At 41.4% G+C, this 24,562-nt stretch overlaps 1 protein-coding gene and 2 pseudogenes across 1 annotated transcript; 1 reads left to right on the top strand and 2 right to left on the bottom strand.

Moving 5' to 3' along the window:
- Positions 1-833: 833 nt before the first annotated feature.
- Positions 834-1,739, bottom strand: LOC118652608 (annotated as a pseudogene).
- Positions 1,740-12,339: 10,600 nt separating this feature from the next.
- Positions 12,340-13,980, top strand: LOC118652553 (olfactory receptor 7A10-like). The gene is made up of 3 exons (XM_036302451.1): positions 12,340-12,694; positions 12,980-13,165; positions 13,925-13,980. The coding sequence occupies exons 1-3, from the start codon at positions 12,340-12,342 to the stop codon at positions 13,978-13,980; spliced, it is 597 nt and encodes a 198-aa protein (XP_036158344.1).
- Positions 13,981-18,270: 4,290 nt separating this feature from the next.
- LOC118652554 lies at positions 18,271-19,126 on the bottom strand (annotated as a pseudogene).
- Positions 19,127-24,562: the final 5,436 nt, after the last annotated feature.

Genomic DNA, 24,562 nt, shown 5'->3' on the forward strand with positions numbered 1-24,562 from the left:
CTCCCCCATTCTGAGACCTTCTGATGTGTCCCTTAGGATGCTGTGTATCCTCCAGGACCTGTGGGTAATAAACCTTGTGATTTCACAGATGCCTCATGATTGTTGCAATTTTAATAAGGACCACAAGAGCCCATCCAGCCACAACGTTGACTGTGGTCTGAGGAACCAGTAGCAGGGCCCAAGGCCAGTGCCCAGGCGTTTTCAGCCTATAGCATTACCATCAATAGGCCGAGACTTATAAGGAACAATGATAAAGTCAACATTATCAGGAAGAGCAGTGAAAGTACTGGTGTATAAAGAATGAGAAACATAAAAGTTAAAATTGAGATGTCAGATTTTCCTTGAATAAAATTATATAAATAGTGTGAGTAACCAAGCAAAGTTTTTCCCAGCGTGTAATAAAAGTCATGCTATTCTATCTATAAAATAGGAACACTTCCTTACAATGATGTATGTCATTTGAGAATAAATTAATCAGAAATCCATATCATCTATGAAATAAACTGGAATTTACATTTCTGATCAAGGTTGGAAATAACTATGTGAGTTTAGAACAAAGGAGAAAGGGAAAGACTCTGTATAATAGACGTAGCCGAACGTGTAATAAAATGGTCACTTAAATTGTATAGAGAAGTTGAACTCAAACAAAAGGAAATTCCAGGAAATAAATAAAAGAAGCAAGTTGTACAAACTCAATCTGATTAAAGGATCCTAATTTCTGGTTTTCAGTCTTGAAGCCTGGAAATCAAGTGCAGGTTTTCAGACTCAGCACAGCTGTTTTTTTTTTTTTTTTTTTTTTTTTTTTTTTTTTTTATGGCTGCCATCCCAAAGAATCATTTCATGGCCCCTTTTATGTCTTTGTTCCTGAGAGTGTAGATGAAGGGGTTCAGCATGGGTGTGACCACCGTGTACAACACTGAGGCTGCTGCACTGGAGTGTGAGCTGTGGGCAGCAGCAGAGCTGAGGTACACTCCTAGGCTTGTTCCATAAAATAAGGAGACAACTGAGAGGTGAGACGCACACGTAGAAAATGCCTTATACTTCCCCTGAGCTGATGGGATTGCATGAATGGAGGACACTATTTTAGAGTAAGAGTAAATGATACCAGAGAGCGAACCGCCACCCAGTAGCACAGCTGCCAATTGCATTACCATGTTATTAAGAAAGTTGTCAGAACAGGCAAGTTTAACCATCTGATTGAGTTCACAGAAAAAGGGGGATTTTCAAGTCAGTACAGAAGGTTAGTCGCAACAACAGTAAACTTTCTAACAAGGAATGCAGGGCACTTGTCACCCAGGACACCAGAACCAGCAGTCCACAGAGCCGGGGGTTCATGATGACTGTGTAGTGCAGGGGGTGATAGATGGCCACGAAGCGATCATAAGCCATCACAGTCAAGTGCAAGTCATCCAACACTGCAAAGAGTGAGAAAAAATCAATCTGGCTGATGCAGCCTTCATAGGTTATACATTTACTCTGTGTCTGGATGTTCACTAGCATCTTTGGGATGGTGGTGGAGGTGAAACAGATGTCTACCAAGGACAGGTTAGAGAGGAAGAAGTACATGGGTGTGTGGAAGTGGGAGTCTGAGCTGACGGCCAGGATGATGAGCAGGTTTCCCAACACATTGATAAGGTACATGGAGAGGAAAAGCCCAAATATGATGGCTGCAGTTCTGGTTCCTCTGAAAATCCCAGAAGAATAAATTCTGACACTCTTGTAAGATTCCCTGGTTCCATGAGGTGGGGGTGACTTCCAAGAAAGAAGAAAAGAGCATGAGGACTTTTCATACAGTCTGGTATTACTCACAGGGATCTAATGCTAAACAGTCCATCTTTCACAGTCAAGAAATTAGTTTCAGTATTTTGGTCTGGATTTGATTCCAACTAAGACTTTCCTGTGTCATTTTAGAGTAAGAATTTCTCTCCCAATCTCATTTTCTTAAGATTTCAGGTATACTATAGTTTAATGATATATTTTTCATGCATTTCAGGAATATAAACTGAGTGCTGACCCTCTTTTCAGCAGTGTCGGCGCTGAGTAGAGGATGCTGAAGAACTAAAGTCTCTGCAACTCAATCTGGGGGAACGACTATAAAAGCAAATAATAGAAATATATAAAATAACATTACAGATGGTGAGAGAACGTACGAAGAAAATGAGATCAGGTCTAGAGGAGAACGTGACGGGGGCATTCTGCTTTTTATGGGTATTTAGGCAAGATCTTCAAACACAATGACATTTGAACATAGAACTCAAGAGAGGGAGGGAGATCAAGGCCCTAGGGAGGAGCTGGTAGGGTTTAGTGATCTGCTCAAAGTTAATATCAGAGTATGTGATGGGCCTTGAGTATAATTTTAGTCAATGGATCTCAACCAGAAATGATTTTGCCCTGAGGGTGTCTGGCAATGTCTGAGGGGATACCACTAAACAAATACAATTCACAAAAAAGCACCCCCCTCAATTATTATCCCTCCACAAATGTCAATCGTAAAAGGTGAGAACACCTAGTTTAGATCAGCACTTCTCGAATTTCAATGTTCCCATGGAGTCCCCAGGATTCTGGCTCAAATGCAGAATTCGATGCAGCAGGTCTGGAGGGCTCAGAGACTCTGCACTTCCAACGAGCTCCCTGGTGGTGTGATGCTGCAGGTTCTGGCCTGAGGACCACTCTCAGAGTAGAAAGGCTTGTGGTTCTGTGTCAGAGTTAGCTGCAGGTAGTTTTAGGTCTTATGATCCAAGTACTGTCTTTGCATGGAATTTTAAAGGAATAGTTACACACTCATTCTAGAGGCTATGATTAAGTATTTGTATCCTTTTTATAAGGGCCCTTGAGTGACATAAAATAATACTGAAAAATGATTTGTAGCAAGTAGAATAAGAACCTCTAAAAGATGTTCACATCGTATTCCCCAATAGTTTTAAATATGTTATTTTTTTATAGCAAAGGAAAATTAGGGTAGCAGATGAAACAGGATTGTTAACTGGCTGACTTTATTTTATTTTAAAAAATGTTGTTTTAATTGATTTCAGAGAGGAAGGGAGAGGGAGAGAGAGCTAGAAACATCAATGATGAGAAAGAATCAAACAAGTTCTCAGGTGATATTATTGCTGCAGGTGCTGGTCTGTGGACCACACTTTGAGTAGAAGGGTGTGGCTGTGTTAGTGTCAGGTGTTGGTAGTTCTAGGTCTTTACAGCCAGAAATCATTTTGCATCCAATTTTGAATGCATAGTGTATTCACTCATTCTAGAAGCTGTTATAAATTCATTGTTAAATTATTTTTATAAGGTTTTATAAGTGACATAATATGATATACTTCTGAAAAATACCTTGTTAATTTTTTTACATATGAGGGCCCTTGTGTGACACCATGGAATACATCATTGAACAAATTTTCATAGTAGGCAGAGCTTCCAAATATATCCAAATCATAATTCCCAGAAACTTGTAATATGTTACTTTTCATTGCAAGATAGGATTCGAGTAGCAGATTGAATAGTTGGCTAATCAGCTGACTTTAAGGTAAGATTGGCCATAATAATGTAGGTGGGACTAATGAAATCCTCCTGGTTCTAACATTTGGAAGAGGAAGGAAGAATTGTTGGAATCAGAGGGAGACTAAAGATGCTACACAGCTGGCTTTAAAGATGGAGAAAGGGCCATGTGGCATGAGAAACTGGAGTAGGAGAGGAAACGGATTCTTCCCTGGAGACTCCAGAAGTAACACGCCCCTACAGACATCTTTAAAAAAATTACTATTTTATTTTTTATCTTTATTGTTGGAAGTATTACAGATGTCCATCAATTCCTCCATTCCCTCCCTCCCCCACCCAGTTCCCACCCCGCCCCAGTCCTCCACCACACTATTGTCTATGTCCATGGATTATGCATATATGCATATAAGCATATAAGTTCTTTGGTTATTCTCTGCCTGCCCCCTTTCCTGTGGGATCCATCAGTCTGTGCCATGTGTCCATGCCTCTAGTTCTATTGTTTTGGTTGGTTTGTTATGTTCATTAGATTCCACAAATAAGTGGGATCATGTGATGCTTGTTTTTCTCTGAATGGCTTATTTCACTTAGCATAATACTCTCCAGGACCCTTCATGGTGTCTGAAAGGGTGATAGAGCCTTCTTTTTTTAAAGCTGCATGGTATTCCACAGCTTTTTTATCCATTCATCTACTAATGGGCACATGGGCTGTTTCCAGATCTTAACTATTGTAAATAGTCCTGCTATGAACATAGGGGTGCATATATTCTTTCTGATTGGTATTTCAGGATTCTTAGGCTATATTCCTAGACATGGGACCATGAGGTCAAACAGCAGTTCGATTTTTAGTTTTTTGGGGAAATTCCATACTGTTTTCCATAGTGGCTGTACCAGTCTGCATTACCACTAGTAGTGTACTAGGATTCCCTTTTCCCCACATACTTGTCATCACTTGTTGTTTTTAGGTGTCACTGAGTTGCCAACTGACATCTACCAGGTATATTATTGGATGTGGAAAAAAAAGGAATACTAGAACACTGCAGGTTAGAATGCACATTGTTGCAGCAATTTTGGAAGATAGTATGAAATTGCCTCAAAAAAATAAAAATCAAACTGCCGTTTGACCCAGAGATCCCACTTCTGAGAATATAGCCTAAGAATCCCCAAACACCAAATCAGGAAGAATATATGCACCCCTATGTTCATATTTATTTACAATAGCTAAGGTCTGGAAACAATCCAAGTGCCCATGAGTAGATGAGTGAATGAAAAAGCTGTAGTACATTCACACAATGGAATACGAAGTAGCTGTGAAAAAGAACTATCTCTTATCCTGTGTGATAGCATGAATGGACCTGGAAATTATGATGCTAAGTGAAATAAGCCAGTCAGAGTAAGAAAAATATTATATAACCTCAGTTTATGTGGAATATGATGAACAAAATAAACTGATTAACAAAATAGGTCCAGAGACATGGATATATAGCACAGACTGACACATGGCAGAGGAGATGGAGTTGGGGGACAAGAAGGAATTAACCAAATATATGTACATTTGTATAACCCATGGACATCAACAATAATGTGGGAAAGGCTCGGGTGAGGGCACAGAGGAGAAAGGGGGACATTTGGAACACTGTGAACAATAAAAAGATATCTTCATTTAAGGCAATGATTGACTGTTTCATGGAAGATTCTAGCCTAGGAGATGACTGCCTACTATAACCTGCTTTTAGTTAGAAAGTTTTAATTTCAGGCCATCTTATGTGGATGCATTAGGTTTCTGATTTTTTAAGGCTACTATGCAGGCCCCCACCTCTGCCCTGAGCTTTTCAGTTTTAGTATGTGGTACTTTTTTTGTCTACATGACAAAAATTAGAAAAGGAGAAATATTTTGCTTAGAGCTATGGAGGAGTCACAATTGTAGACAGCACTGGAATTTTTAAGGAGAAAGGGAAATACAATTCATTAAAAAATACACTAAGGAATCACTGACCCAAATGCAAAAACAGCCCCTTATATATGGACATCAATCTTCCATACTTTGATGACTACAGCATAAAAAGCAATACTTTGGAAGATTAAAAATGGCAGCAGAATAGGAGGATGCTGCATGGACATGCTTCCAGGAACAAGCTGGAATTATAACTGAAATACAGAAAGGCTTCCTGAATAATCAATGGAAAACTCACAGAAGAGAACCCTGATACCCAAGGACAGAAGATGGAGACTGCATAGAGACTGGTAGGAGAGGTGGAGGCATGAAAGTGCTGGCTGGGCACCCACAGATGGCAACTGAATTCCTGGAGAGAGATATCAGCTGTAGGGGGAGGGGGGGAGTGTGTCACTGAGAACCCTGGGATCTAATCCTGAAGCTGGACTCCCCAGAAGAAAGCATAAAACTGAGGAGGGTACCCATATAACATCTAGCTGTGAAAAGCAGTGGGGTGTCTGCTAGGGAGCGGCAGCTGAAAGTTAGCAGAACCCAGGACTAAGGACTCAGGGGATAGAGCTCAGGAGGCAGACACCCCAAGTTTCCTGGGTGAGTCATTCCCTCACACAGTGGAGGACATCCTCCCCACATATTAGTAGACATTGCATTACCAGGGGGGAAGACAGTTGACACACCCTATTGGAAAACACCTTGCCCTGAGACCACTTAAGAGATAAGATGTAAAAATTAGCCTCAAGGCAGAAGCAACGGCCCCACCCTGTTGAAAAAACTCTCACCACACCCGAGGACAATTGCTTGGGGGGCAATTCAAGTCAGAATCCTGTTAGTCTGCAGACAGAGGTGATCTTTGGAGGCTTTGAGTCTTTGCCTGATCTAATTAGTCAAAAACAGCCTTTAACACTGTCCTGCATGAGAGATTGAGAGGTATAGAGTATCTATTTAAAACATAGTCACAAACCCAAACAGAGAACCGAAATAAGGAAACAAAGAAACAACCCCCAAATGAAAGAACTAGTGAATTCTCCAGAAGAAGAGATAAATGAAGCAGAGATAAGAAATTTATCTGAAACAGTTCAGAGTAATAATATTAAAAACGCTCAATAGTATGAAAGAAGATATAGTAACTATGAAAAAAGAACAGTCTGAGATAAAGAATGACATAACACAAATAAAGAACACATTGGAAGAAATACACAGCAGATTAAGGGAAGCTGAGGATCGAATCAGTGAGTTAGAACACAGAGTTGAAAATGTCACTCAATTAGAGAACCAAAAAGAGAAAAACAATTAAAAGATGGGAAGAAAGCTTAAGGGAGCTGTGGGACAATATGAAACCTAACAATATTAGAATAGTAGGTGTGCCAGAAGAGGCAGAAAGGGAGAAAAGAATAGAGAAGGTGTATGAAGAAATACTGGTAGCAAACTTCCCTAACCTGGTAAAGGAAAAAGTCACAAAAGTTCAGGAGACACAGAGAACCCCAAATGAGAAGAACCCAAACAGACCCACACCCAGACACATCATAATTAAAATGCCAAAAATTAAAGACAAAGAGAGAATCTTAAAGGCAGCAAGGGAAAAGAAAGCTATTACCTACAAAGAAGTTCACATAAGGCTGACACCAGATTTCTCATCAGAAACTCCACAAGCTAGAAGGGAATATCATGAAGTACTCAAGGTAATGGAAAGCAAGGATCTGAGACCAAGATTACTATATCCAGCAAGGCTATCATTCAAAACAGATGGTCAAATAAAGAGCTTCCCAGACAAAAAAAGGCTAAAGGAGTTCATCACCACCAAGCCAGCATTACAAGAAATGCTAAAGGTATTGCTGTAAGAGATTGCTGAAAAAGGAAACAGAGAGAGAAACCTAGCCATACTGAATTAAAATGGCTATAAATAAGTACCTCTCAATAATAACCCTAAATGTAAAAGGATTAAATGGTCCAATCAAAAGGTGTAGGGTAGCTGAATGGATACAAAAACATGACCCAACTATATGCTGTCTATGAGAGCCCCACCTCAAAACAAAAGACACACACAGGTTGAAGGTGAAAGGATGGAAAAAAATTTTCCATTCAAATGGAAAAAAAGAGAAAAAGCTGGAATAATAATACTCATACCCAACAAAATAGACTTTAAAAGCATCATGCTAAGTGTAATAAGTCAGTGGGAGAAAGATAAAGATCATATGATCTCACTCATTTGTGGAATATAATGAACAACATAAACTGATAAAAATAGAGCCAGAGGGGGAAAATATATATACTAGAATACAATAGAAGTAATCCTGTTATTGGCAGATTTTTAATATTTCCTACAACTTTTGTGATATCATACTATGTTAGTACAGTTTTGGCAATATGATTATACTTAAAGTCTTTTTATTCTTTACATATTAATGTTAATTGCATGTAATATTATTATATGTGAGGTCATTTTTCTTGAATAATTGGTGTTTATCGCATGTAACATTATCATATTTAAAATAGTTTTCCTTGAAATAAAAAAAGCTGAAAAAAATAAACGTTGACTCACGCATGGATCATACATATAAAGCTCTTGTTGTTGCCAATCGCAAGCATGTGTTTTGATTTGTCACTGTCGATTGTGAATTTGGTTGTTTTTGTTGACATTCTGAAGCTGAAAGAAAGTGGTGCATTGACAGGATATGTCTGAAGACCAACTATTGGCACAATGCACCTCTGAAACTGAAAGAAGTCTGTGTCTCTGCCTGACACTGGGCTCCCATTTAAATTAATTCGAAGACAGTTTTCTATGATGCCAGCATTTGGGATGACTATTAATAAATCACATGGACAAACTCTAGATAGACTAGGAATATTCCTACCTGAACCTGTTTTTGGACATGGTCAGTTATATGTTGCTTTCTCTTGAGTTCGAAGAGCATGTGACGTTAAAGTTAAAGTTGTAAATACTTCATCACAAGGGAAATTAGTCAAGCACTCTGAAAGTGTTTTTACTCTTAATGTGGTAGACAAGGAGATATTAGAATAATTTTAATCAACTTATCAGTCATTGTATTTATCAATGTTGTTTTTATATCATTTTTTTATTGTAAAAAAATCCTAGATAATAAAAGGTAATATGCAAATCGACCAAATGGCAGAACAACCAGTCTCTATGAGGTGCACTGATCACCAGGGGGCAGACGCTCAATGCAGAAGCTGCTCCCTGGTGGTCAGTGTGCTCCCACGGGGGAAGCACTGCTCAGCCAGAATCTGGGCTGACAGCTGGCAAATGCAGCGGTGGTGGTGGGAGCCTCTCCTGCCTCTGTGGCAGGGCTAAGGATGTCTGACTGCCAGCTTAGGACCACTCTCTGGGAGTAGCGGGCCTAAGCCATCAGTCAGACATCCCCCGAGGGCTTCTGGACTGCAAAAGGGCACAGGCCAGGCTGAGAGAATTGCCCCCCCCTCCCCCGCCCACTGCACAAATGTCTTGCATCGGGCGTCTAGTAAAAAATAAATAATAAAATAAAATAAAAACAAAAATGCAATACTTTGCACAGTAACAAACTTAGCGTTTAACAATTTTGCCTCTTCATATTTCAGGTCATCTCTGACATTAAACCCATATTAGATTAACTGATGAAAACTTGCCTTTCTATGTAGACTTCACTAGTAGATATACATTTGATAGTCAATTTTTGTCAGTGTTTATAGTAGGAATTGGGGACACTGAGCTGAAGAGCATCATAAAGCCAGGAGACCAGTTATAAAGCAGAGTAGCATGTTTGTAGTGTAATTGCCTGACACTGAACTTTTAATTTCCAAGGCATTCATCTGAAAGATAGCCATGTTGAATAAACAGATGGCCACCTCTGTGACACAGCTATGAGATAAGCACCCAGGCCAACTGGCCCATGAAGTTCTCCTTATGGAAAGCCCTGGAAAACATACATGACTGACCTCAGGAGCGACTCCCCTTTTCACTTTTATCACGCTAGCACCTGTTCTTAAGTTTTCCACAGCCTGTTTTTGTAAAGAGGCTTTATCAGTAGGTTGATGGTAGCCCCATGAAAGATATGTCTACATTCTAACCCTCATTACCTGTAAATGTGACCTTATTTGAAAAATGACTCTTTATAGATATAATGATCTCAAGATGAAATCATCCTGGATTATCCAGTTGGACCCTAAAACCAATGATCAGGGTCCTTATAAGAGATACAGTGGAGAGGCAGAGAGAAAAGAAGACCATGTGTCTCCCAAGATTGGGGTGATGCAGCCACAAAGCCCAGGGATGCTTGGAGTCACGAAAAGCAGGATGAGGCAAGGAGCACAGCCTCCCTTAGAGCCTCTGGGGAGTGCAGCCTCTCTGACATCCTGAGAAAAGACTTCTGGCATCAAGAACCTGATGAAGTAAATTTCTGTTGTTTTAAGCCACCCCAGTTTGGGCTCAGTTGTTACAGGATCCACAGAAAATAAATACCTACAGCCAAGCCCATCTGTGTGGCTATTGCCTACAAGTGCTTTCACACTACAATGGCAGAGTTAAGTAGCTGCAACAGAGCACTGATGGTCCAATAATAATCTTTATCTAGTTCTTTACACATATGTTTGGCAGTGACTGCTCTAAGTCACTATCAGGTACTGGTTTTATATTCAAAGTACTCTTTCCCATTGTAAAGAAATGCTCTGAATAGCCTCGCTGGCCAGAAAAAAAATATGTACCTATGTGAGTTTAAAGATGTGAATGCATTTACCCCAGATGAAAAAAAATGAAGAATGGGATCTGGGAAACTTGTACAAAGGAAACTCTATCTCTGCAGCCAAAATAATTTACTCTCCATCAAGTGCATCTTCAGACTCAATCTCTGGTTTCCAAAGTTGAGGTCAAGGGGAAGTTTCTGGGAGGTTCCTGTTTGGGATGGGTGTGGTCAGGGACATCACTAAACCTCTGGGTCAGACACTCAGTGTGACTCACAGCAGCTCAGAAGCTCATGATGTTATCCTGTCCATGTGTCCTGCATGAGCGCTTACATACCCCGGGGAGATCTTCATTCCAGGGGAGGTGGACCCATCAGTGGGAAGGGAATATGCATCTGGCCCCAAGGTGAACCCATGAAGACCAAATTGGCAGAAAAGTTGCCTTTTATTTATGGTCCCTTGGTTTCAAGGGAGCTGAATTGCTTAGAGAACTGAGCAACAGTAAAACAGTACATTTAATGAAGAGCCCTGAGAATTCAGCCTCTGGACCTCCCTCTGCAGACTCACCTGCAGCTCCTCAGCCACAGACTAAGAGCATCCTCTCTGTGCCTCTCTAAGATGTTCATCTGCTCTGGAAAACCAGCACCTGACCTGCATTTCTTGCTCTTTCCACATCAATTGTCGAAGGAAGGAAGGACCAGTAGAGCCAAATCCAGTGAGTGACGCCACTGGGGGTGCCAGAGTGAGCGCTGTGGGAAAGCATCATGGGGAGAAGTAAAGCTTTTAATAACCGTGTCTTCTGGGGGAACAGTCAGGCTGATGAAATAGTGAAAGGGATGGACTCAAGATCTCACACATTTGGTGTCCTTAGGTCTGAAGGGCTTTCTTCCCACGTATTCCATTTCAGCCCCTTCTCTCCATCTCAAAGCACAATTCCATATCCTCACTCCTCCCACAGCAGGAACGGACCCTCCGGTCTGTCTGCTCAGCTCTCAGGATTCTGCTTTATTTCAACCTTAGCATTTCCTTTTCTGTGTGAAGCATTGACAGAGTGAGCAACCTTGCAGAGCAGAAAAGCACTGACTTAGAGTCAGGAGGTGTGAGTTCTAATTCAGTCTTCTACAGCTGGTGCCTGATGGATCTGGAACTTTTCTTACATTCTTTGGGTCTTTCTCTCATCAGCAATAAGAGTGAGTATGAAGGAGATCTCAGAGATTGCTCACAGAAGAACAGGTGCCATGGGCCAAGTGCCCAGGACCAGTGAACCTGGCTGTCTGCTGGGCTCCTCACTCTTATTATTATTCCCTCACTAGCAGGAAATGGCCTTTTAAACTGTTCTTGCATTTATTGCTTTAAATTCCAGATTATTTTTACTGTGTCCCAAAATAAGACAGGCCGTTTACATTGTGATCCAGCAATTTTTGAATTTTTGCACATAAACACCTGAACAAAGGGAACCATATACCCTCACTATGTATGATGCACTCTCATATTTCCTTTTGGGCCTTCCTGACTTTTTTCTATTTCACCATTCTGGATCCTTTTTGAGTCTTTAATACCTAAAATAAGTGTCATCTCAGGGCTCTGGCACTGCCTCTTTTCCTACATAACCCTCCTTCCCCAACTAACCTCATGTCACCCCTCTGTCTTCTTTGAGGTCTCTGTTCAATTGTCACCTTGTTGGCAGGGCTTCCTGAACTCCCAGTTTAAAATAACACCCATCCACACTCTTTTATACCTACTTTTTATATCTTCACATGACACCATCTAACTTGGTATATGACATATTTGTTGTATATATTCTTTCACTATCATTATATTCTAGGAATTTTGTTTCTGAGCATCCTGTACACTTTCCCTAGAGGTGGGAAATATTAATAAATATCCCTCAAGTGCATAAAAACATTTCTCATAAAAACAGTGTAATCCACAACCACCTTGGACACAAAGTTTGAGGACGACAGGAATTTCTAATCAGATATGTCATGGGGGCTGATAGGTACAAAAAATAAATATTGTGGTTTTATTCCAAAATGTAATAGTAGCATTTCACCTATGCTTGTAATGGCCATTTGTGTAAAAACTAATCATGCTATTTTTACTTTCCAACTAGTCACTTCAACCCCATGGGACCTGGGAATGATACCCTGATTTCAGAATTTCTTCTTCTGGGATTTTCAGAGGAACCAGCACTGCAGCCCCTTATATTTGGGCTTTTCCTCTCCATGTACCTGATCACTGTGGTTGGAAACCTGCTCATCATCCTGGCTGTCAGCTCAGACTCCCACCTCCACACGCCCATGTACTTCTTCCTCTGCAACCTGTCCTTGGTAGACATCTGTTTCACCTCCACCACCGTCCCAAAGATGCTGTGGAACATCCAGACACAGAGGAAAGCCATCACCTATGTAGGATGCATCACACAGTTGTATTTTTTCATATTCTTTGCAGGACTGGATGACTTCCTTCTAGCCGTGATGGCCTATGACCGGTATGTGGCCATCTGCCACCCCCTGCACTATATGGTCATCATGAACCCCTGGCTCTGTGGACTGCTGGTTCTGGTGTCCTGGATCATGGGTGCCCTGAATTCCTTGTTACAAAGTTTAATAGTGTTGCGATTGTCCTTCTGTATGGACTTGGAAATTCCCCACTTTTTTTGTGAACTCAAAGAAGTGGTCCAACTTGCCTGTTCTGACACCTTTCTTAACAACATTCTGATGTATTTTATAACTGTGCTACTGGCTGGTGGTCCCCTCACTGGGATCCTTTACTCTCACTCTAAGATAGTGTCCTCCATACGTGCAATCCCATCAGCTCAGGGGAAGTATAAGGCATTTTCTACGTGCGCCTCTCACCTCTCAGTTGTCTCCTTATTTTATGGTACAATCCTAGGAGTGTATCTCAGCTCTGCTGCTACCCACAGCTCACACTCAAGTATAGCAGCCTCAGTGATGTACACTGTGGTCACACCCATGCTGAACCCCTTCATCTACAGTCTCAGGAACAGGGACATAAAAAGGGGCCTGAAGAAATTCTTAGGGATGGCAGGTACAAAGGGGACAATCAATCTGGGGTAAAAAGTGCCCTTGATTTTCGGGCTACAGAACTGAAAACCAGATATTATGATTCTTTTATCACTTTGTGTTTTTTAGACTTGCTCCTTTTTTTTTTAAACATATTTTTATTGATTTCAGAGAGGAAGGGAGAGGGCGAGAGAGAAAGATGAATGAGGAGAGAATAGTATTGATCGGCTGCCTCCTGGGTATCCCTTCCTGGTGATCAAACTCACTACCCGGGCATATGCCCAGACGGGAAATCCAATGGCGCTCTCCTGGTTTATAGGTCGACACTCAATGTCTGAGAACACAGGCCGGGCCAGACTTGTTCCTTTTATACTGTCGTTCAATTTTCTTTGTTTATGTTAACTTCAATATTCCATCTAAGTAATCATTTTATTAAGCTTTCTGCTTTGTCTGTTATATAGACAGTTTTTCCCTTTGTCCTTTTTTATCCTTCACAAAGTTTTTTCCAACCTTGGTCAGAAATATGAGAAGTTTTCATTTACTTCACTAGAAACATTGATTTCTTAAGAATAATTTCTTCTCAAATGACATATATCATTGTAAATAATTTGTTCTTGTTTTGTAAGTAGAATAGTAATAAGTAGTATTACTCATGTAGATAAACTGCACTTGGCTACATAATCCATTATATAATTTCATTTCATAAAATCTGAAATCTCAGTTTCACCATGTGTCCCTCATTCCCTGTACAATGGTACCTTAACTGTTCTTCCTGATATTATAGATTTTATCATTCTTCCCTATAAGTCTCTGTCTATTGATAGTGATGCAATAGGATAGGGATGCCTGGGCACTGGCCTGGTTCCTACTTCTTGTTCCTCAGACCAGAGACAATGTCCTGGGTGGATGGACTCTTGTGGTCCTTCTTATAATTACAACAACCATCATGGAACTGTGGAAATGTAGGGTTTATTACTCACAGTCCTGTATGCCCAAAAGCCACACAGGAAGCTGTGTGTATGCATGTGTGTGTGAAAGAGAGTGAAATGGACTTGGTCTGAAGGATTCTGCCTGTATTGGGGACCAAGGGAAGGAAGGCTATGGTATTGTGGGTTTGCTTTTTAAAAATGTATCTTTATTATTGAAAGTATTACAGATGTCCCCCCCCCCCATTGACCCCACTCCTCTCTCCCATCCCCTCCTCAGGCCTTCACCCCACTATTATCTGTGTCCATGAGTTATTCATATATGCACATAAGTTCTTTGGTTAATTTCTTCCCTCCTCCCCTTCCCTCTGAAGATCCACAGTCTGTTGCATGCTTCCATGTCTCTGGATCTATTTTGTTTGTCACTTTATTTTGTTCATGGATTTCACATATAACTGAGATCATGTGATACTTGTCTTTCTCTTAGTGACTTATTTCACTTAGCATAATACTTCCCAGGCCCCTCCATGCTATTTCAAAGGATAAGCGGTCATTCTTTCCCACAACTGCATAGTATTCTATTGTGTAAATGTACCACCATTTTTTATCCATTCTTCAATGGATGGGCACCTGGGCTGTCTCCAAATCTTAGCTATTGTAAATAATGCTGCTATGAACATAGAGGTACATATATTCTTTCTGATTAGTGTTTCAGACTTCTTAGGTTATATTCTTAGAAGTGGAATCACTGGGTTAAATGGCAGTTCCATTTTTTAATTTTTTTTGAGGAAACTCCACACTGTTTTCCATAGTGGCTGTACCAGTCTGCATTCCCACCAGCAGGGTACTAGGGTTCCCTTTTCTGCACATCCTTACCAGCACTTTTTATTAGTTGATTTATTGATAGTAGCCATTATGGCAGGTGTGATGAGGCACTTCATTGTGTTTTAATTTGCATCTCTCTGATGATAAGTGATGTTGATGATTTATTCATATGACTGTTGGCCATTTGTGTGTCCATCTTTGAAGAAGTGTCTATTTAGGTCTTCTGCCCATTTTCTGATTGGGCTGTTTGTCTTCTTTTGTTGAGTTGTATGAGTACTTTATATATTTTGGGTTTGCTTTTTATTTGAAGCCTAAGAGCAGGAATTGAGGCAGAGGAAGGAAAAGCAGGGTCACTCATGTGGTCAGTTGTATAGGTTACTCAGGGTTTTCAAAAGGGGAATTTTATAACATGTTAATTCTTGTGTCAATATCACAGAAATTCTGTGTCTCTCCCTGTGTGTAATTCCAAATGACCTTTGCTCCCTATATGTATCCATTATCTAATGTGAACTTTCTCCCTTTGCTTGTTTTGAAAATGCTTCTAATTAAGAATAAAATTGTATATATTAATTGTTCCAAAATGAAACAATGAAATCTATAATAATAAAATCATAATATGGTAATTAAACCAGACATCTGAACGTCTTTCTGGACATCATTCTGGACATCCTTCTGGACGAAGCCGTGGTGGAGGGGGCCAAGGCAGTGGCAGTTAGGGGCAATCAGGCAAGCAGACAGAGTGGTTATGGGCGATCAGGCAGACAGAGTGGTTAGGGTGATCGGGCAGGCAGGTAGATGAGCGGTTAGGAGACCGTGGTCCCGGATTGTGAGAGGGTCCAAACCAGGCTGAGGGGCCTCCTCTCCGCCCCCAACCCCTGCTGCTGTGCACAAATTTCGTGCACCAGGCCTCTAGTTTAAAATTAAACAGGAAGTTCATGGGTGAAGGAAACATGAGTGCTTATGCAGTAGTTTTGTCATGCACCTAGCAAAATAGTTATTTGTGATGGATGTATTTGAAATAAAGCTTATTCAAACACACTACTGTATTTTATACCTAATTTCCAGGTTTCAATGATGTAATTAGCTGAGCATCCAGAAAAGCTACCATAGTTAATGGTCAAACTTGTTTATCAAATATCTACCTGCCAGAGGAATCTACTTGGAAATATACATGAGAGGTTCAGAGACAGCAAGAGACAGTGAGGGACCTGAGGCTTGGAGGCCCACCTGCCTCCTCCCCCTCCCAAGTGCATGAATCTGTGCACTGGGCCTCTAGTCTTTGTAATAAAAGACAGATTGACAGGAGAAAAACAAACAAAGGTTTAATAACATGTATGCCTCCTATATATGTGGGAGCAAACTAGGAAAACTAAGTAACTCCTGAAAATACCACCTTCACCACCATCATTAACTGAAGACAGAAAAAGGTATACTCTGCTTACTAATTGGAAAAATTAATATTGTTATGCCATACCACAGGCTCAAAATGGCATCACTCATGCTAAAAGTCCAGGATGCCAAACCCAGATTTAATACTGGACCTAATGAAAGTTTCTACATCTTCCAGAAATACAATTTTAAATATATATTTTATTGATTTTTTCCAGAGAGGAAGGGAGAGGGATAGAGAGGTAGAAACATTGATAAGAGAGAAACATTGATCAGCTGCCTCCTGAACACCCCCTACTGGGGATGTGCCCGCAACCAAGGTACATGCCCTTGTCCAGAATTGAACCAGTCCGCAGGCCTATGCTCTATCCACTGAGCCAAACTGGTTAGGGCCAGAAATACAATTTTAATCATCCAGGTTGGTATCTTTTGGTCAAGCACCAGTAAGGTAATCAGTCACATGGGCCCTCTCCATCCCTGTAGAAAGAAGAAGGAATCTCCATGATAAAACCCCCTTTTTCTCATCTCCCAAACAAAAGATGTCAAGCCCCCCCCCAATTCTTTCTTTTCCATTATTAATAGCTGCCTTATGCTACTCTTTTTTTTTTTTTTCTGCAAAAACCTTCTACTTTTGTACAACCTTTCAGAAATTTCTCTTACTTGTTAGATGGGATTCTGTCTGATTCACGAATCACTTAATAAAGCCAATTAGATCTTCACATTTACTAGATTGAATTAAAAAAATACCCAAAGCAATCTATAGATTCAATGCGATCTCTAGTCAGTCCTTGTTGTTGGGACCTCTAACCACTGCAGGGGGTTTCCTGCCATAAACTGTTTTCTCTTTGATCATGCCAGGAAGTGGGGGCTTTGGTTTCTTTCTCTCCTGCCTCTTATCCATATAGAAGCCACTGGGACATACATACTTGATAATCAAGGTTCCCAGGTATTATTGTAGGTATTCTGGACACAGAATTGAATAAGATAATAAAACTAGGAGATTAGTTATAAATCCTAGTAGCAAGATACTAGTGTAAATACCTGACATTAAACTTTTGATGTATGTGGCCTGTGTTTCAAAGACATCTATCTCAAATAATCTTATTGCCAGCTTTATGACATGGCTACTAGAGAAGTGGTCACTTCTCCCCTCCCAACACAACCTATTCTCCTCTCTCTCTCTCTCTCTCTCTCTCTCTCTCTCTCTCTCTCTCTCTCTCTCGTTTTCCTCCCTTCCCCATTCTGAGACCTTCTGATGTGGCCCTTAGGATGCTGTGTATCCTCCAGGACTTATGGGTAATAAACCTTGTGATTTCATAGATGCCTCATGATTGTTGCAATTTTAATAAGGACCACAAGAGCCCATCCAGCCACAACATTGACTGTGGTCTGAGGAACCAGTAGCAGGGCCCAAGGCCAGTGCCCAGGCATTTTCAGCCTATAGCATTACCATCAACAGGCCGAGACTTATAAGGAACAATGATAGAATCAACATTATCAGGAAGAGCATTAGAGTGCTGATGTATAAAGAATGAGAAACATAAAAGTTAAAATTGAGGTGTCAGATTTTCCTGGAATGAAGTTATATAAATAGTGTGAGTAACCAAGCAAAGTTTTCCCAGTGAGTAATAAAAGTTATGCTATTCTATCTATAATATAGGAACATTTCCTTATAATGATGTATGTCATTTGAGAATAGATTAATCTTCAAAAATCCATATTGTCTATGAAATAAACTGGATTTTGCATTCTGATCAAGGTTGGAAAAAACGTGAGTTTAGAAGAAATGAGAAAGGGAAAGACTTTCTGTATAATAGACGTGGCAGAAAGTGTACTAAAATGGTTACTTAAATTGTGTAGAGAAGTTGAACTCAAACAAAAGGAAATTCCAGGAAATAAATAAAAGAAGCAAGTTGTACAAACACAATCTGATTAAAGGTTCTTAATTTCTGGTTTTCATTCTTGAAGCAATGAAATCAAGTGCAGTTTTTCAGACTGAGCACAGCTGTTTTTTTATGGTTGCCATCCCAAAGAATCGTTTCAGGGCCCCTTTTATGTCTTTGTTCCTGAGACTGTAGATGAAGGGGTTCAGCATGGGTGTGACCACCGTGTACAACACTGAGGCTGCTGCACTTGAGTGTGAGCTGTGGGTAGCAGCAGAGCCTAGGTACACTCTTAGGCTTGTTCCATAAAATAAGGAGACAACTGAGAGGTGAGACGCACAGGTAGAAAATGCCTTATACTTCCCCTGAGCTGATGGGATTGCACGTATGGAGGACACTATTTTAGAGTAAGAGTAAATGATACCAGCGAGGGGACCAGCACCCAGTAGCACAGTTATAAAATACATCACCATGTTATAAAGAAAGGTGTAGGAACAGGTAAGTTGGACCACCCGTTTAAGTTCACTGAAAAAGTGAGGGATTTCCACGTCTGCAGGGAAGGACAGTCTCGCTATCATTAAGCTGTATATCAAGGAATCCAAAACACTGACGATCCAGGACACTGAAACTAGCAGTCCACAGAGACAGGGGTTCATGATGACTGTGTAGTGCAGTGGGTGGCAGATGGCCACATACCTGTCATAGGACATCACAGTTAGAAGGAAGCTGTCCCAGGCTTTTAAAGAGTGTGAGAAAATACATCTGTGTGATGCAGCCTTCATAGGTGATGGCTTTTCTGTGTGTCTGGATGTTCACCAGCATCTTTGGGACGGTGGTGGAGGTGACACAGATGTCTACCAAGGACAGATTGGAGAGGAAGAAGTACATGGGTGTGTTGAGGTGGGAGTCTGTACTGATGGCCAGGATGATGAGCAGGTTTGCCAACACAGTGATCAGGTACATGGAGAGGAAAATCCCAAATATAAGGGGCTGCAGTTCTGGTTCCTCTGAAAGTCCCAGAAGAAGAAATTCTGAAATTTGTGTATCATTGCCTTGTACCATGTGGTAGTGGTCAAAACTAGGAAGAAAAATAATATGATTAATTTTACATATATGGGTATTAACATAGTGAAATGCTAGAATTTATGTTTTTCATTCAAGCAATTGTATACTTATATTGATTATATAGCCTTTAAGGGTCTGCTGTGACACCTGTGATTAGGAATTTTTGACCTATAGTAAGCTTTCCCCAAAGAGGTCATGTAATATACAGTGTTAATGGAAAATTCTTTTATGCATTTGAGGTATTTATGTTGTTTACTGACTGTCTCCTAGGGTACGAGTATAGAATGCTGAGAAATAAAGTGTTCTACAATCCAATGATGGAGAAAGAATATACATTACCAAGGAGAAAAAACACTGCTCTGTCAGAAAGTGACAGATGCTATGAAAAAGAAAAGCAGGCATATAATAGAGTGACTGGAGGTGTTGTATTTTACTGAGAGTTCAGAAAGATCTGCAAACAAAGTGATATTTCAACAGAGTCCTAGAGGAAGACAGAGTGGGAGTCGTGAAGTTATCTGGGGGAATTGTGTGCCCTGCTGTGGGAAGAGTCAGTGCAAAGACCCAGAGGGTGGCATGTGTTTCAGATAGTCAAGCCGGCAACCCAGGCATGTGCCTTGACCAGGGATCCATTCATGACCTCCTGGTTCATGGGTTATTGGTTAAGCATTGAGCAGTCGGCCGGACAATACCTACTTGTTTTTTTAATCTAGACTGATCAAATGACTTCTTAGTTGCAATAGCCTTCTAATGCATTTTAGGTAGCCAATTTTATCATCTGTAAATGTGATTAGTTTACTTTTACCCAAGACATGAACCTACTATTGCTTTTACTCTTTGGTTGCATTGGTTTGAAATTTCAGAACAGTGATGACATACATGACAATAGCAGGCATATTTGTCCTCTGTATGACCTTCAAGAAGATTCCTCAAATATTTTCTTGTCAGGTCTGATATTAGCAGATGATCAAGGAAACTATTTTATGATAGTTAGGCATTACCTTATGTACAGTTTCTTAGAAGTGCTTTTATACAGTATCATTTGCATATCATGAGTTGATTCCTGTATATTTAGATGATTTTTCCTATTAGTTTATTCTAAGATAATAGACTTAATAAATTCTCAGTGTTAGAGGCTCATGGCTTTCATGGTGGACTGCTTCTGCTCATAATTTAAATCAGGTAGTCTGCACTCCATACACTATTCTTTAGATTCGAAGGGTGCCGTAGAAAGAGAATTGCTTGCCAGGTTACTGGAACCATCAGCAGAAACCAAGGACAGCTCATGAATGGGCCTCCATTCAGCTAAGTTCTCCTAGAGCAGTAATGGTGAACCTTTTGAGCTCGGCGTGCCAGCATATTGAAAAACCCTAACTCAACTCTGGTGCTGTGTCACCTATAGAAATTTTTTGATATTTGCAACCATAGTAAAATAACGACTTATATTTTTGATATTGATTTTATATATTTAAATGCCATTTAACAAAGAAAAACCAACAAAATAATGAGTTCGCTTGTCACCTCTGACACGGTGTCATAGGTTCGCCATCACTGTCCTAGAGCTGTTTTGAGGTACTTCAGGTTGACTTTAATGGACACTGGCATATGGAGAGTTATATTGGGAAGAAAGTCAGGATGGTGAATGAGTCTGAGAGTACATCAGCCAGGGTCTTGGGACACTGAGCAGAGCCTGTGTGCTATAGATTTCCTGGACCTTCCCACTAGCAGAAAAGAGGCCAGATTTAACTCTTCTTTTAATTTTACAATTTTGTATCTGATCTACTTACTGCCCATGTCTGAATCTACACACTTAAATCAGGGGTCAGCAAAGGACTCCCCAAAGAGCAAATCCCACCCACAGCCTGTTTTTGTAAAGAGGCTTTATCAGTAGGGTGATGGTAGCCCCGTGAAAGATATAGCTACATTCTTACCCCCAGGACCTGTAAATGTGACCTTATTTGAAAAATGGCTCTTTATAGATATAATTAAGGATCTCAAGATGAAATCGTCCTGGATTATCCAGTTGGACCCTTTGGACCAGGGTCCTTATAAGATATACAGTGGAGAGGCACAGAGAAAAGAAGACCATATGTCTCCCAGGATAGGAGTGATGCAGCCACAAAGCCCAGGGATGCTTGGAGTCAGGTAACGGAGGAGGTGGCAAGGAGCGCAGCCTCCCTTAGAGCCCTACAGGGAGTGCAGCCTTTCTGAAGTCCCAAGAAAAGTCTTTTTGGCATGAAGAACTTGATGAGGAGATCCAAGATGGCTGCTGACAGGAGGGCAGGCTGCAAGATAGTATGTGAGTGAGAGAACAAAAGGAGAGTGCGTGGATGTGCAGAGAGTGTATGTATTTGTGAGTGAGGGATAGCTATATTCCAAGGAATTGTTGGGGACTGCTGGACCAGGCTCCCCTGGCTGGGCAGCCTCTACTGCTGCTGAAATCTCTACTGGAGGGGCCGGCTCTGCCACAGAGACTGCACATCTTGAAGGGGAGAGAGGCAGTGATCTGAAGCCCAGCCTTAACTTCAATCGGGGAGACCCTCGGATTCCTGCAGGGTCCCTACAACCACAACCCCCAGGGTCCAGCTACCTCAGCTGGGAGCCCAGGAACACCAAGACTCCAGCATTTCCGACTGCGGGTGCCCAGAAAGTCTGTCCAGGAGGAGACAAAGTGGCGTGAGTACCTGGACGCGCTCTGTGACTCTCACAGAGCAGAGAGAAGGAACAGCTGAATTGATTAATATCCACCCTGAACTGACAAATTAAACACAGCTGGTGAGAAATCCATGGACGGTGAGGAAATCTGTGGCCGGAAAGGTCAGCTATTGCCTAGGCCTAGGAAGAGGTGAGATCTGGGGTCCAGGCTGGAGGGAGAAATGTGCGAAATGTGTGCGAATCGGGTGCAGCAGGAACTAGAGTCTCAAAGGAAGCTTGCGCCCCACAAAAAATGTGCTGTTGGGGTCAGTGTAGCCCTCGAATGTGGAAGGGGGTCCACAGGGCTGCGGGAAGAAGGAGATTATAGAAATTAACCCATGGCAGGGCTGGGCACAGGAGCGCAGCCTGGAGCTCTACCAGTGTGCTGGCTGCGTTGTGCCAGGGGAAAAAGACGGGAGTCTGCGCGGATCCTGTGGCTTTTCTTTTCTTTTTAAATCCTTGCTTCTGATTAGTAAGCCCAGTACATAGGATCTTCCAATTAAAAAACACCCGAGGAGACTGCCGAGTAAAGCTGTTTTTGTGGAACCTGGAGAACAGAGTGCGGAGAAACAAACAGAAAATCAGCTCTAGGGCAGTCCATCCCTCTAACCAGCAATAAGCGCAGCAGGGAAAGCCATCTAAACACTGGGTAGGGGAGGGGCCTTTTAGCCTCGGATATCAATACGAAACACTGCCACCCAGGGGCTGTATCAGAGATTGACTCTTGTGAAAACAGCTAAAGGCAGGCTGAGAGTCAAGGAGCTCCTGACTGCTTGAAAAGGTATTATGGCTTATCATGCAGGGGAGCTGTGGAGTGCAGGGGACTTCAATACTGGGCTGTCTACCTGACAGGAAGCAGACCTGTCAAACAGAACAGTGGAGGAAGTGAATGACCTCCACTACTTCACATTTTTATTTTTTATCTTTTACTTGAGAAACTAAATGTTTTTTTCTCACCTGGTTTCACCTTTTTTAAATTATATTTTAGTTTTTAATTACTATTATTACTACTATTATTTTACCTTTTCTTAAGGTTTAATTTTATTTTTCTTGATTTTATTTTATTTTGGGATTAGTGTTCTGCATTCTATTTTTATTTTTCCTGTAGCATTATTTTATTCTATCTCAATTTTTCCTTATGCCAACAATCTCTTTCTCACTTTCCCCTTTGCCCTGTTTCTCTTACCCTGTTCCTGCTTTAGTTTTTCTCTATCTTTTCTTTTTACTCCCTGTTAAAAGTTGATCTTACTCATATACCTAATATCTCCTCCCCTGTTCCAAGTCCATACACACTTCTTTCTTCCATTTCTTCACTACCCACGTTTTCTTTTACTTCCCTTTTTTTGTTTTGTTTTCATTATGTGCTTTTTCTTTCTTTCTTTCTGTCGTGTTAATGTTTGATTGTTGATGAGTTTGGTTTTTATTGCTTGTATTTTGTTGTTGTTTGTTTATTTTTGTTGTTGTTTTTGCTTCTGTTATTCCTTTCCTTGCTTGTTCTCTTCTTCCACTAATAGCTTAACCAATTCCAATCACAAACTCAGGCCTAGCTACTCTCTATTCTCCTTTCCAATAGTAAATGAACACATAGATAGATAGATTAAAGAAGGAGAAGTTTTTTATTTGACAAAGAGAGAATCTTAAAAGCAGCAAGAGAAAGAAAGTCAGTTACATACATGGGAATACCCATACGACTGTCAGCTGATTTCTCAACAGAAACTTTGCAGGCAAGGAGGGAGTGGCAAGAAATATTCATATATTTGTTTTTTCTTTTATGTTTTTTTTTTTAATCTTTATTGTTCAGATTATTACATTTGTTCCTCTTTTTTTTCCCCCCATAACTCCCCTCCTCCCAGTTCCCGCCCCACCCTCCGCCCTCACTCCCCACCCACTGTCCTCATCCATAGGTGCACGATTTTTGTCCAGACTCTTCCTGCATCTCCCACACCTCTTTCCCCCCCAAGAATAGTCAGTCCATTCCCTTTCTATGTCCCTGATTCTATTATAATCAACAGTTCATTCTGGGGAGCAACTAAGATGGCGGCATAGGTAAACACCGGGAAATTATTGCCTCACACAACAATTGAAAATTACCGCAAAGGACCGAGCAAACATCATCCAGAACAACAGAAAGGCTGGCTGAGTGTAAATTCTACAACTAGAAGGAAAGAAAAGCACGCTGAGAGCCAGAGGCGCTGCGGAGGTGAAGTGCAGAGGTACGGCGGCGCGCGCGCGCGAGGAAAGGGGGTGGCGCCTGAGGACGCGGCTGTCTTTTTGAATCACAAACTCCCAAAGGCTCTGAACTCCGGTTCCGGGAAGTCTCTGGGGACCCAGGTCTCATACGGGGAGAAGCTGGTCTGTCCGGCAGCGAGCGAACGTGAGGGCAGCTTTCCCTCAGAGGTGCTTGCAGCCGTTACCGGAACACTGAGACGTGCGACTCCGGGCGGAGAATCGGCCATGGCCGCTTTCTCCGCCCTCTGACTCCCTGAGACCCCGCCCCACCCAGGCTGCGGCAGAGGCTTTTGCATGTGAATGTACCTAACTGCAGCCCAGCCAGGCAGACCCTGAACTTCCAAGAGAAGGCCCAAGGCCCCGCAGCGGCTTGGATTGCTTCACAGCTGAGCCTCTTCGTGGCTCCTGCTGTGT

Source organism: Myotis myotis, unplaced genomic scaffold (genome assembly GCF_014108235.1).
Source record: "Myotis myotis isolate mMyoMyo1 unplaced genomic scaffold, mMyoMyo1.p scaffold_m19_p_32, whole genome shotgun sequence".
NCBI classification, from domain to species: Eukaryota; Metazoa; Chordata; class Mammalia; order Chiroptera; family Vespertilionidae; genus Myotis; species Myotis myotis.

Bases quoted from the DNA above. Each gene is read 5' to 3' on its own strand.
- LOC118652553 (XM_036302451.1), top strand. From the start codon at position 12,340: ATGTACCTGATCACTGTGGTTGGAAACCTGCTCATCATCCTGGCTGTC. The intron at 12,695-12,979 runs GTGCCCTGAATT...CTCACCTCTCAG, and splicing joins TCTGGTGTCCTGGATCATGG to TTGTCTCCTTATTTTATGGT. The intron at 13,166-13,924 runs GTACAAAGGGGA...CTGATATTATAG, and splicing joins GAAATTCTTAGGGATGGCAG to ATTTTATCATTCTTCCCTAT.